This window comes from Sus scrofa, chromosome 8, assembly GCF_000003025.6.
Source record: "Sus scrofa isolate TJ Tabasco breed Duroc chromosome 8, Sscrofa11.1, whole genome shotgun sequence".
In the NCBI taxonomy this organism is placed as follows: Eukaryota; Metazoa; Chordata; class Mammalia; order Artiodactyla; family Suidae; genus Sus; species Sus scrofa.
In genome coordinates, this window is record NC_010450.4 from 40,235,995 (window position 1) to 40,249,470 (window position 13,476).

Consider the following 13,476-nt stretch of genomic DNA (forward strand, 5'->3'; position numbering starts at 1 on the left):
CAAAAGTCAAGTCATTCACATTGCTGCAGAACTTGCTTTAGGGGAGAGAGAAAGCCCATGGTAAAACTCAAATCATAAAAGCTAAATACAGGCTTCACATCTTCTTAAGGATGGTCACCACAACTTAACTGCAGAATGATTTAAGATCCCTAAACAGACAGCCTGGTTCAAATCCCAGTCCTGCATATTAACTACCATATAACCTTGGGCAAATCAACCACTGTGCTTCAGTTTCCTGTCTTTAAAGTAGGGGTAATATTAGTACCTAGACCATAGGGTAACTTTGAGTTTTAAATGAGTGAAAAATTCTAAGCATAAAGCATAAATTCTAAGTATAAAGTTCTTAGCAGAATACCTGGCACAGAGAAAAGGTTATGTAAGTGTGAGCTACTGCTATTTTATTTCCAGATTTGAATGTGCTTGGTAGTGTCCCTTATAGTTACAATGTAAAAGTTTCTGCCTTAAAAATCCATGCTCATCTGCCTCCATTCTCTTCCTCTCCTAAATCAGAATGCTTTTAAGAATTTCAGGAAGATAAATGGTTAAATTCTTAGGCAAGAGGAGGAATGAGTTAATGTGTGTTGCTATCATACTAGTCTGGATGAGAGCATGTTTGGAAAGACTTCCAGATGTGGAGTGTGGGCCCTGAGAGCCAAGAGTGACTAAAGCAGGTCTTCAGTGTTTTCTGAATCCCCTCCAATTAAATGGCTCCTGATTATTTGTATAGCTTAGAGACCATGTCTGGATCTACTGCCCAGAGGTCACATGGGGCACCCCTGAAAGGGCTGAGGCATAGCTGCATTATCCTTAATAACCTACTTTTACTCTCTGCTACTGTTTCTTATATCTGACACCCGCTGGTCAGCACACTACTGGTACCCCCTTCATATACATTCATTCTACGTGTTGGACTGTACTTGACATCACAGTGTCCTAGAAAAGAGATTGTTTCTAGACCTGCTGCTGTTATAATTTTTCTTCATTAGTAGAGAATCTTAGGTAACTGGCTGGATTGTACTTCAGAGCAAATAGTTTTCCTCAAAATCTCTTAACCAAAAGGGAAAAAGGTTTGACAGAGCAAATATATGACTTGGAGGGAAATGTCGTCTTTGAATTAAATCTATTTGTAGCCTAAATTTCTAGCGGTTCCAGCAGGCAAGTAACTTTTGCTGAGGTATGCCAAATGGCTAGAAGCATTTAAGCCAGTGGTATTGCATCAGTCAGGGAGAACCTGGGGTCTTTGAGGTTCTATGAAGTTTGGATCAGAAATGTGAGTGGACCTCTGACCCATGAAAATGGAAGCAGGGTTATGACTGGGGAATCACATCCTGAGACTATTTGGTGGCCTGTGTCAATTGCATGATGATTAAGGACTTTGAAAAATGGCAAGGTGGCCATACTTCTAGTTTGCAAACGTCAGAGTGAACATTGTGTTTCTCCTGCTTTTAATATGACTATAAAGGCAAGTAGGAGACTTGTAAACAGGAATGCAAACTCCATATAAAAACTGAAAGCTGCCAAAGTCAAAGAGGGAAGGTGGAAGAGAGGCTGCCCGCCTGTGGACCAAGCCTGCAGGTCTTAGAGCTGCGAGGAGGACTGCTACTGTAGGTTGACGTAGGCAGGCTGGCTGTTGGCAGAACTTCCCTGGACCCAGCTAGGCAGAGAAGACAGCCATGAGTGAAGTGACAAAAGCCCAAACAGGGAGTTCCCGTTGTGGCTCAGCAGAAAAGAACCTGACTAGCATCCATGAGGACGCAGGTTCGATCCCTGGCCTTGCTCAGTGGATTAAGGATCTGGTGTTGCCATGAGCTGTGGCATAGGTTGCAGATGCGGCTGGGATCTGACATTGCTGTGGCTCTGGCTGCCAGCTGCAGCTCTGATTTGACCCTTAGCCTGGGGACCTACATATGCCACAGGTGTGGCCCTAAAAACAACAACAACAAAACACTCAAACGGGTAATCCATAGAGGAAGCATGCCTGGCAGTGCAGGAAGTAGCAGCCTCTCAGGATGGTAGGTTGGAGAAAACGTGTGCTGTGAGTGGCCTTGCAAGGCTGATCTTTGTTGGTTTGGGAGAAGCAGAGAAACATACAACCCTGTGCCATAAGGAGAAGTTTTTACCCTCTGGAAGATGGGCCCAGTTCCTTTTTTTTTTTTTAATTATAAACCTCCAGCAGATAGCCACTCCAGGAAAAATTTACCTACCGCAAAGATTAAAAGATGAACCAGCAAAGATGCATTATAAAAGGAGGAAAGTAACAGAAAAAATTAACAGAAAAATCACTTGCCAGAAAAATGCTGCCACAGAAATGAAATGCTGCTGTAGAAAAGGAAATGTATAACCAACCATATTACAGTGAATTTAAAATAGTTCTGAAACAACTGCTCTACAAAAGAGATCAAGGCAGAAATGTAAGGTTTTATTTTTTAAGAAAGACGGAAAGAGGAGACGAAGTGGAAGAGAAAAACAAATGAAACTACTAAGGAAAAGGCATACTACCAAAACCAGGAATGTGAAGGGTAGATGGAAACCAGCAAAGAACACAAAACGTTAGAAATAAACAGCTGAAAAGGATTCAAGAAAAAATAAGAGATGGGAAACAAAAAGATATCAAATAAATCCATATCTGAACTCCATGAAAAGAACCCAAATAACAGAGCATTTATCTTGACTATTGGAAAGACCAGGCCACACAGAAGGAAAGAAATGAGACAGGACCCACTTCCCCACACCACCACTCAGTGCTGGCCAGCAGGGATTCGATGCCCGCAGGGTCCCCAAAGAGGCACTTTGGTAGTTTTATAACCAGGTAACCTGCCACAGGATTGTACAGAAGGACCATGATTTCTTTAACCAGTTTCTACTAGTACTATCACTGTACCTTCCTATGAATTCTTCCTGCAGCATCGTTTGTGACAGCTGAGATGAAAGCAACCTCAGTGTCCCCTACCAACAGGACTGCTTGAATCAATTGTGGTGCCTCTCCACAGAAGAATGCTATCAGCCATAAAAAAGGATGAGGCAGCTGGATGCATACTGATAGGAAATGATACCCAAAGTATGTTGTTAGATTTAAAAAAATTATGGTACATCATCGTGTGTATGTTACCATTGTATGTGTGTGTACATATATATACATAGACTGGGGGTCAGCAAACACAGCCCGGCCCAACACCCAATTTTGTAAATATACAGCCATGCCCTTTTCTTGCTGTCCTTGGCCAAATGTGCTCCTGCATCCCTTTGTGTTTAGCCAGGGCCACCTGAAAGCAGGAGAGGTGAAACCACAGAAGGGCTTCTTTTTACCTCCCTGCAAGTTCTAAGGGCTGCCACTAGCCAACTAGGAAAAGGAGCCTTTCCTCTGCTCCAGGGTATGTGGACACAGGTTGGAATACAGCCCCCTCTCCCTGTCAGCTGAGCCTCCTGCTGCATGTACAACCCACACAACTGTGCATGGCAGCCCTACGAGCTCCTCAACACGAATGCTTAACAGTGTTTCCACATCCAGGCTTTTGACCCTGCTGAGGATTACTGTGTACATTTTCAGTTACAAAAGGGAAGAGAGAATTATTTCCAATGGGCCCACAACCAAGCCTGGGTCTCATTAAGATGCTAGTGCTGTGAATCAGCCCAAGAGAGTGAAACAGTGGTCTAAGAACTATAATTGTTTCCGCCCACACCTCCCCAAGGATGTCACATTGGGACTCACTGTGGTAATTCCAGCCACATGACCCAGGAGGGGGACCAGTCGCCGGGTGGGGCTGTGTTGTTGTGGTTGGAGTCCAGGGCTGCTGGGTTGCTGCAGTCTTCCTGGGGCTCATATTCTTTGACTTCCAAAGCCTTAAGTACCACCGAGGAGGATGTGCTTTTCAATAAAGCAACTGCCTCGCTCCGGCTGACCTCTGTTAGTTCAATCCCGTTCACATTCAACAGAATGTCACCTAGTGGCCAGAGAAACAGAAGCCGTCCTTACTTAATGAGAGTGCAAATGGGAACATTAGCTGGATAAGCAAAGGGGCAGGGACTGGCTGGGATGCTGGGATGTGGTGGGGAGAGGGGCATCTCCTTAGCCTTGTGTCCACCGGGTTCTCATATAGCAAACAGCAGTGTTCAGGTTCCAAGTCATTGGTAAATCATGTATGGGGGTTTCTAAAGCATTTCTATTGGTATTTGGCTCTTGCCTTTACATAAAAAAAAAGGGGAGGGGGGAGAAGGAAGGAAGATAAAATAGCCACATTCACTATTTAATCAAAGAAAACCTATTCCCGCCCCCCCCCCTCATTTTTAGCACCAAGGCATAGATAGCATGTGGCAAAAGCTCCCAGCACCAACACAGAGCCTGGCATTAGCAGACACCCAATAAATACGCACTGAATGAATAAACAAGAAATTCCCCATGGTGTCTGGCAGATGAGTCTGCAGCAGTTAAGAAAAATGGATCCTGGAGTTCCTGTAGTGGCTCAGCGGTCAATGAACCTATCTAGTATCCATGAGGACATGGGTTCAACTGGCATCATTCAGTGGGTTGGGGATCTGGCATTGGCATGAGCTGTGGTGTAGGTTGCAGATGCAGCTCCGATCCCACGTTGCTGTGGGTATGGTGTGGGCTGGCAGCTGCAGCTCTGATTGGAACCCTAGCCTGGGAACTTCCATATGCTGTGGGTGTGGCCCTAAGAAGACAAAAAAAAAAAAAAAAAAAAAAAAAAAGAAAAATGGGCCTGGAACTGTGTTTCTAAAGAGGTGGAAAGGTGAGGTCACATCTTTATTCATTGCAAAGGTGATGACTGCTACCATTGGTTACATCCCTACCACATGGGGACGATCATACTGTATAACCCTCTGCTGACCTTGGTTGACCTCCTTGTCATCCACCCAGGTGCTCAGGTAAAAAAGAAAAGAGAAAGTAAAATACATACCTCCCCTACATTTAATTTTTCTTTCTTTTTTCTTTTTTTCTTTTCAGTCTCTTTGTCTTTTTTTTTTTTTTTTTTGTCTTTTGTCTTTTGTTGTTGTTGTTGTTGCTATTTCTTGGGCCGCTCCCTCGGCATATGGAGGTTCCCAGGCTAGGGGTTGAATCGGAGCTGTAGCTACCGGCCTATGCCAGAGCCACAGCAACGTGGGATCCGAGCCGTGTCTGCAACCTACACCACAGCTCACGGCAACGCCGGATCGTTAACCCAATGAGCAAGGGCAGGGACCGAACCCGCAACCTCATGGTTCCCAGTCGGATTCGTTAACCACTGCGCCACGACGGGAACTCCTCAGTCTCTTTGTCTTTTTAGGGCTGCACCCACGGCATATGGAGGTTCCCAGGCTAGGGGTCCAATCGGAGCTGTAGCCACCAGCCTACACCAGAGCCACAGCAACAGCAACGTGGGATCCGAGCCATATCTGTGACCTATACCACAGCTCACGGCAACACCGGAACCTTAATCCACTGAGGGAGGCCAGGGATCAAAGACGCAACCTCCCGGTTACCAGTCGGATTCGTAACCACTGAGCAATGACAGGAACTTTTAATTTCTATTCTTTTAGCTCCCTCCTATTTTTCTGCCTCCTTTAAATATCTTTTTCACACAGAATAACCATTAGCAAGAGTGAAAGGACAGGGGGAGAAAGATGGGAAAGGCCTCATGTTTACCCAGACCCTAAAGAAGCACACAAACCCCTTAACATGCCATCCCCCCTGCTCCCTGGGCAGAGCATCTGGACTTCAGAAACTCCACACTTGAATATAGATGCTGGAAGGGCAGAACTGTCCAGCTAGCCACCCCTTCATGAGAACTGACAATAACATTAAAGATCCAAACTGAACATCTCTCCTCCCCTCGAAGTAGCTCAAGTCGCATAAGATTAAAGTGGTGAAACACTTTTCGCCAACGGGAAAGTTCCTAGCTTGATATTTTCACTTAAGGAATATACATTGACTCAAACTCTATCAAAATTATGTCTCCTATACAACCCATAAAATAAACAAGTCACGAACAGTTCATGAACAGTTTCATCACTGAATCAACTGACTGAAGAATCACTTAGAATGAATGGAATCAACTCATGCTCACCACTGTAGCAGTTTCCTACTAATTCTTGGCATAGTTTGAAGGTACACATTTTACCAGCAAGCAAGGTGGCTCATGTCAACCCAGATGAACTAAGAGGAGAGAAACCCAGTCCAGCAACTATACTCAAACCAATCAAGGTCAGTGGGTAACAAGAGTCCTGGCCAGGTCACCCTCACCTTCTCTTGTTCATTCTGAAAAGAGTTCCCTAACCCAGCAAGCTGCTAATTCCTTTTAAAACTCTGCCAGCCCAGTGCTTTGTGTCTCTTTACTCATTACCTGTTTTTATTCTTCCATCTCTGCTTATGACTCCTCCGGGCTCAACACTGATGACATAGATTGGCAAATCCCACTCCCTGTGCGATGCTCCCCCTGCGACGGTCATGCCGAGGGATTCGCTGGGTTCTTTTCGGACACTTACCACCTTCTCGTGACAAGTGACCCCAGGATGGAGGGGCTGAGGGCACAGACAGAAAAACAAACATAGCGCATTTGCTCACAAGCAGGTTTGCATTTCCTACGTACAAAAATTACCAAGATTGCATAAATATATGATGGTGGTTCTCAGTCTCATGGGGGGAAGAGATGCACAGAGAATCCTTATGTGGTCCCCACCCTCAAGAGTTACACTGTCCCAAATTCCATGGGCTGACTGAGAGAAAATTCACATTTCAAATGGGACCAGTCAGAAGCAGAAAGAGGAAGGGGTTGGAGACCACTGGAGAAATATCTAAGTGACTCATTTATTCCCGATAGAGTGAGTCAACATTTCATAAAATTCTTGTCATTCATGAATACCAGGATTTTTTCCTAAGTTTAAAAAAAAATTTCAATGAAGTAGTTTAACATAGGGAGGTAATCAATTATAGAAGTCCTTAAAGAAAAATAATGTATTTCATAGATACTATACACTAAAAACTCAACCAAGATCTTGGTTTTTCCCTAATTGGAACTTGACTCTTACTTCAGCAGTTCTAAATCATGTGCAAGTTATAGCCTTTCATTTTACTACATAAAAACATCATATATACGCTGTAGAGTACACATCATGGACCAACTTTTGAAGAGCAAATTAAGAGGATTGTGAGTATGATTCAACCACACCAGACTAAAAACATCAAAACCACCTGCAACATTATCTTGAAGCAATTAAAGTAGATCAAGGGTATTGCTTATCAATGAATACATAGCAATACATATTTTTCTAAAAAGTTATTCTCCTTCCCGCTTGGGCAATGACTTATGAGGCTAAGTGGGCATGTGCACTGCAAATAAATATGTGTAACACTTGATCAAACCTCAAAGAAGTCTAGGGCTCAATATATAACTTCAGGGTTTTTGTTTTTGTTTTGCTTTTTTAGGGCCGCACCCATGGCATATGGAGGTTCCCAGGCTAGGGGTCGAATCAGAGCTGCAGCTGCAGGCCTACATCACAGCTGCAGCAATGCAGGATCTGAGCCACATCTTCGACCTACACCACAGCTCATGGCAACGCTGGATCCTTAACCCACTGAGCAAGGCCAGGGATCAAAGCTGCATCCTCATGGATGCTAGTTGGATTCATTACTGCTGAGCTACAATGGGAACTCCAAATATAGCTTCAGTTCTATCTAGAGAAAGAACATTAAAAAAAAATCTGACACAAAAATAATCAAGCTACAGAACAAAGTATAAGTATACTTCCTTTTGTATGAAAAAGGGAGGGAAATAAGAATTTGTATTAGTATTTACATTTTCATAAAGACACTATGAAAAAAAGGTGGTTTCATGGGGGTGAAGGTAGAAGTTGAATAGCTGAGGGATGGGTAAGAGACTCAGGCTATACTTTCCACTTTTTGAACCCTGTGAATATATTATCTATTCAGCAAATTGAATTAATTATAATTAAACTTCTGTAAATTTGATGGCTGACATCATATAGAACTAATACTTGCATGCACAGATTCACTTTCTTTTCTTTTCTTTTTTCGCCTCTTATGTCCACATCCACACATATGGAGGTTCCCAGGCTAGGGGTTCGAGTTGGAGCTACAGCTGCTGGCCTATACCACAGCCACAGCAACGTAGGATCCAAGCTGTGTCTGCAACCTACACCACAGCTCATGGCAACCCTGGATCCTTAACCCACTGAGCGAGGCCAGGGGTGGAACCCTCGTCCTCGTGGCTCCTAGTTAGTCTGTTAACCACTGAGCCATGAAGGGAACCCCCAGATTCGATTTTTTTTTGTGGCCACACCCATGGCATGCAGAAGTTCCTGGGCCAGGGATCAAACCTAAAGCCACAGCAACGACAATACCAAATCCTTAACCACTAGGCCACCAGGGAACTCCCAAAATCAATTTTTTTTTTTTGTCTTTTTTGTGGCATATGGAGGTTTCCAGGCTAAGGGTTGAATCAGAGCTACTACAGCTGCCAGCCTATGCCACAGCCACAGCAACATGGGATCTGAGCTGCGTCTGCGACCTACACCACAGCTCACGGCAATGCCAGGTTCTTAACCCACTGAGTGAGGCCAGGGATCGAACCCGTGTCCTCATGGATACTAGTCGGGATTGTTAACCATTGAGCCATGATGGGAACTCCCAGAATCAATTTTTAATGCTTATATTATGAACTAAGATAAGCCTAGGATTTTTATGCATTTGTTATTTTGTGGTTTCCTATGGACTTAAATAACCTGTATCTGTTTTAAAGGCATTGTTATAGACAGTAACGTCCTATGACTGTACCCTTAGCCCTGAACATAGCATTTAACACACTGAGGATGGTAAGTACTTGTTTGTCAAATAAAACGGATGGAGAAATTGTAAATTGCCACATACTGTTTTGATAGTAACAGAATAATAACTCGGAAATTAAGAATAATTATAGCAAGGTATATGTTACAATCAGTACTTTTGAGATCTGAGTTGTGTTTACATAAGCCTTAGAAATTTGTACTGAGTTTTTGGGAGATTTTGCTATTTTGTTTTGTTTTATTTTGTTGGCCATACTTATGGCATATGGATGTTCCTGGGCCAGGGATGGAATCTGAACCACAGCTATGACCCACGCCATGCTGTGGCAATGCCAGATCCTTTTAACCCACTGTGCCAGGCTGGGTTTGAACCCTTGCTGCCACAGAGACAATGTCAGATCTTGACCTGCTCCACCACAGTGGGAATTCCTAAAACTTAGAACTGTGAAGTGCTCTGTAGAGACTGGTTATCAGAGGAAGGTTGGGGCTTTCTTCAGGGGAAAGTTTCAAGGCAAGACAAAGAAGTAACAGAATGGACAGAGTTGTGTTGGTGTTCTAGCTGAGGCCAAGGAGCAGATTTGGAGCAGATCTCAAGACCCCCCCTTAGTATGTGACTTGTCCTTTCTAAAAAGCAGGATGGATCTAGATTCAGGATGTCTCTCCCTTTAACCACAAATAACTCTCACAAGATCCCACCTTAGAAATACAAGCAATTCTGTAATTGCTTGGCAAAACTCTTAACCCAGAAACTCCTACGGGCTGCTGGGCTGCCCTGCTGCTTCAGCTCACTCCTGGGGATATTCATAAAGCATTTACTCCTGGTCCTCACAAAGAATGGCTTAACTCCATTATTTCCAGGTATTGTAGGGGTAGGTGGTCAATCTCTCATGGTGATGTCTTAAACACAGTATGGAATGTTCTGGAAAACAAGGTCATCTTTTTCATATAAACACACCCACACCCACATGCTTTATCTCTTCTTGAATAGTTGCCTAGTACGTCATCATATGAATATGTCATATCCACCATTAATGACCATTTGAGTTTTTTAGTCTTTTGCAAAATTAAACAGTGTCACTGTGAACATCCTTAGACACACATAGCTTATGCACTTGTGCAAATATTTCTTTAGCTCAATGTCCCAGAAGTATAGCTGCTAAACCAAGAGCTTTTGATAGACATTGATAAATTACCTTTAAAACAGCTCCATCGTTGATAATTTCACCAACTCATTGTGGAAATGCTCATTTCCCACAATTCTGCCAATCCTGGGTTTAACTATAATGTTTATCCAGGTGAAAAAATTCCAATAATTTAATTGCCTTTCTAGTAGAAAGTTTGGACATCGTTTATCATTATTTGGGTTTCTAATAGTAATGAGTACATGAAATTTTTAAACACTGCAATCACTCAAGCTCCTTCTGACTTCATCTATGAAATGGGTAAGAATGCCCACATTCTACAAACCTCTGGCTTAAAAAAAGTGCATTTAAATGGAAGATATGACTTTTATCTGTGAATAATTTGGTTAAAAATATGTTACCAAATTCAGAGTTCCCGTCATGGTGCAGTGGTTAACGAACCCGACTAGCATCCATGAGGATGTGGGTTTGATCCCTGGCCTTGGTCAGTGGGTTAAGGATCCAAGTTGCTGTGAGCTGTGGTGTAGGTCGCAGACGTGGCTTGGATGCTCTCGTGTAGGCTGGTGACTACAGCTCCGAATGGACCCCAAGCTGGGAACCTTCATATGCCACAGGTGCAGCCCTAAAAAGACAAAAAGACAAAAATAATATGTTACCAAATTCATTTGAAAATAGCAAAATTACATAGCTTGTGAAATATTCCAGAAGTTACACTGGCTTCTCTCCTGCCACTCCCGTTAATAGGAATTACTGGTGAGGCTTTAATATTTTGTTATGAATAAATATTGCTTGAATAATTAATCAACCATATACTCCTTTAGGAAAAGGACAGAAATTATTTGTTTTCTACCTCAGTGTAACAAGCCAGGCAAACCAAGGCTCATCATTAAAAAAAAAAAATCTGATTGGAGTTCCCATTGTGGCTCAGCAGGTTAAGAACCCAATTAGTATCCATGAAGATATGTGTGGGTTCTATCCCTGGCCTCACTCAGTGGCTTGGGAATCTGTCATTGCCATGAGCTGTGGTGTAGGTCACAGATGTGGCTCAGATCCTATGTTGCTGTGACCGCAGTGTAGGCTGGCAGCTACAGCTCCCATTTGGCCCCTAGACTGGAAACTTCCATAAGCCACAGGTGCAGCCCTAAAAATAAAAAAAAATATGTATTATGGAATATCTGCTTCGGATTTTATTTTTTTTCTTTTTACAGCCACACCTATGGCATACAGAAGTTCCCAGCTAGGGGTTGAATCGGAGCTGCCGCTGCTGGCCTACACCACAGCCACAGCAACGCCAGATCTGAGCTGCAGCCATGACCTATGCCACAGTTTGTAGCAATGCTGGATCTCTAACCCAGTGAGCAAAGCCAGGGAAGGCACCTGTGTCCTTAGGGACACTACGTCGGGTTCTTAACCTGGTGAGCCACAACAGGAATTCCTGCTTTGGATTTTTAAAATAAAACATTTTAGACAGATGATAAAAGCATAAAGATGAGGACAATGGCCTACTGTGAACCTTGGAACCCAGCATCAGAAATATATGTTCTTGGAGTTCCCGTAGTGGCGCAGTGGTTAACAAATCCGACTAGGAACCATGAGGTTGCCAGTTCAATCCCTGGCCTTGCTCAGTGGGTCAGGGATCCAGCATTGCCGTGAGCTGTGGTGTAGGTCGCAGATGCGGCTCAGATCCTACATTGCTGTGGCTGTGGTGTTGGCCAGCGGCTACAGCTCCAATTGGACCCCTAGCCTGGGAACCTCCATATGCCACAGGAGCGGCCCTAGAAAAGGCAAAAAGACAAAAAAAAGAAAAAGAAAAAGAAAAAGAAACATATGTTCTTTGTGGAGCTGTGGTCCCTCTACAACCTTCATCTGGTCATGTTCCCTTTCCTCTCCACAGAGGTAACCACACTCCTATATTTGATGTATCATTCTTGACCTCTCCAACTGGCTTAAAAATGTCTCTGTCTCACAAATCTTGGTTTGCCCTCTTTAGTATTTCTTTGACTCATTTAAGCTCCTAGTTTCAAAAAGTCATGTTTCCTAAATAAAACAAAACTTTCATAGAAAACAAGAAAACAAAATAAGCAAATGTCTACATGTCTTAGTTGAATTTTAAATATGCCACTGCATGTATGTTTGTGAGGGCATTTCAGAAGGAAGCTAGAATTATAAATTAAAATGAAAATAATTACAATTTCCCAATAGGCCACTCTGTTATATATGTTTTCCCAGGAACTGGACGCAGGCCAGAAGGTTGCAGCAAAAATTCGATCAGCTCACCCTGGCTGTTTCCATGATTCATGATGGTTAGGTCATGATTATAAAACCACGGTGCTGATGGAAGCTGCATTCTTTGTGGTTTAATGAACCAGAATATAATATGGTGTAGTTAATTCAACTCTAATTAGATTAAAACTTTAATTAATGAAATAAGCTAATTTTCCATCAATAAATATCATTAGTTTAATTTAAACACTCTAATGGTATTTATTAGCAAAAAGACACCAGGGAGTCCTTATCCATAAAAGGTTTTACCAGGAGGTACTTGGTTTATCTAGATTGCTGATTGTAAATAAATCAGGAATTTATGGATTTATGGGGCATGGCTGGCTGGAGAAAGGAGAGGGGGTGTAGCCTTGCAGCTGTGTAGTTAACAGCATATAAAACAGAGATAGTTCAAAATAAAAATACTTAGTACTATTTCTGCTTACTTTGCTGGAAAACTCAAACTCGTGAGTTATTCCAAATAAACATAGCCTGATGGGGAATGTAGGCATTCCTTAATCTGTGTTACAGGAAGAATGGGCTGTCTCTAAGAGTTTGGTTACAAGGAATTTAATGACACCAGGTCCTAGTAGAAATGACAGCTAGAAACTCACTGCCATTATAATAGGATGCCAAGCCCAGGATGTAGGACTCTGAATTTAGACTAAGCAAAGCTTGTGTTGCTTAGATACCATCTAAATGGAAAAATCATAGTATTGCCTCTAATAAAAGCCATAGACAGAAGTACATATTGAGCTGAGTCACCTCATTTAAAGACAGGCTACAGACACGGAAACAACCTAAATGTCCATCGACAGAGGCATGGATAAAGAAGATGTGGTACATATACACAATGGAATATTACTCAGCCATTAAAAGGAAAGAAATAACGACATTTGCAGCAACATGAATGGACCTAGAAATTATCATGCTAAGTGAAGTTAGTCAGACAGTGAGACACCAACATCATATGCTATCACTTACAAGTGGAATCATAAAAAAGGACACAATGAACTTTGCAGGACAGATATTGACTCACAAACTGAAAAACTTATGGTTTCCAAAGGAGACAGGTCGGGGGAGCGGGGGGAATGGGCTGGGGGTTTGGGATGGAAATGCTATAAAATTGGGTTGTGATGATTGTTGTACACCTATAAATGGGATAAAATTCATTGAGTAATTTTAAAAAAAGATGGGCTACATGTTGCTGGTCTGAAGGAGGCATTTCACCTAGAGATGCATTCAGCTTCATCATCTTTGGTGTTTTAAGATTTTT

At 42.7% G+C, this 13,476-nt stretch overlaps 1 protein-coding gene across 13 annotated transcripts in view; it reads right to left on the reverse strand.

Annotated features, from left to right (window-relative positions):
- Nucleotides 1-13,476, reverse strand: part of LNX1 (ligand of numb-protein X 1) — a 240,265-nt gene that overhangs the window by 3,158 nt on the left and 223,631 nt on the right. For all 13 annotated transcript variants that reach the window (XM_021101221.1, XM_021101222.1, XM_021101224.1 and 10 more), the window contains 2 exons: nt 6,339-6,516; nt 3,710-3,941 (listed from right to left, as the gene is read on the reverse strand). In XM_021101221.1, coding sequence (XP_020956880.1) covers nt 3,710-3,941; nt 6,339-6,516 — 410 coding nt within the window. The remainder of the gene's footprint in view (nt 1-3,709; nt 3,942-6,338; nt 6,517-13,476) is intronic.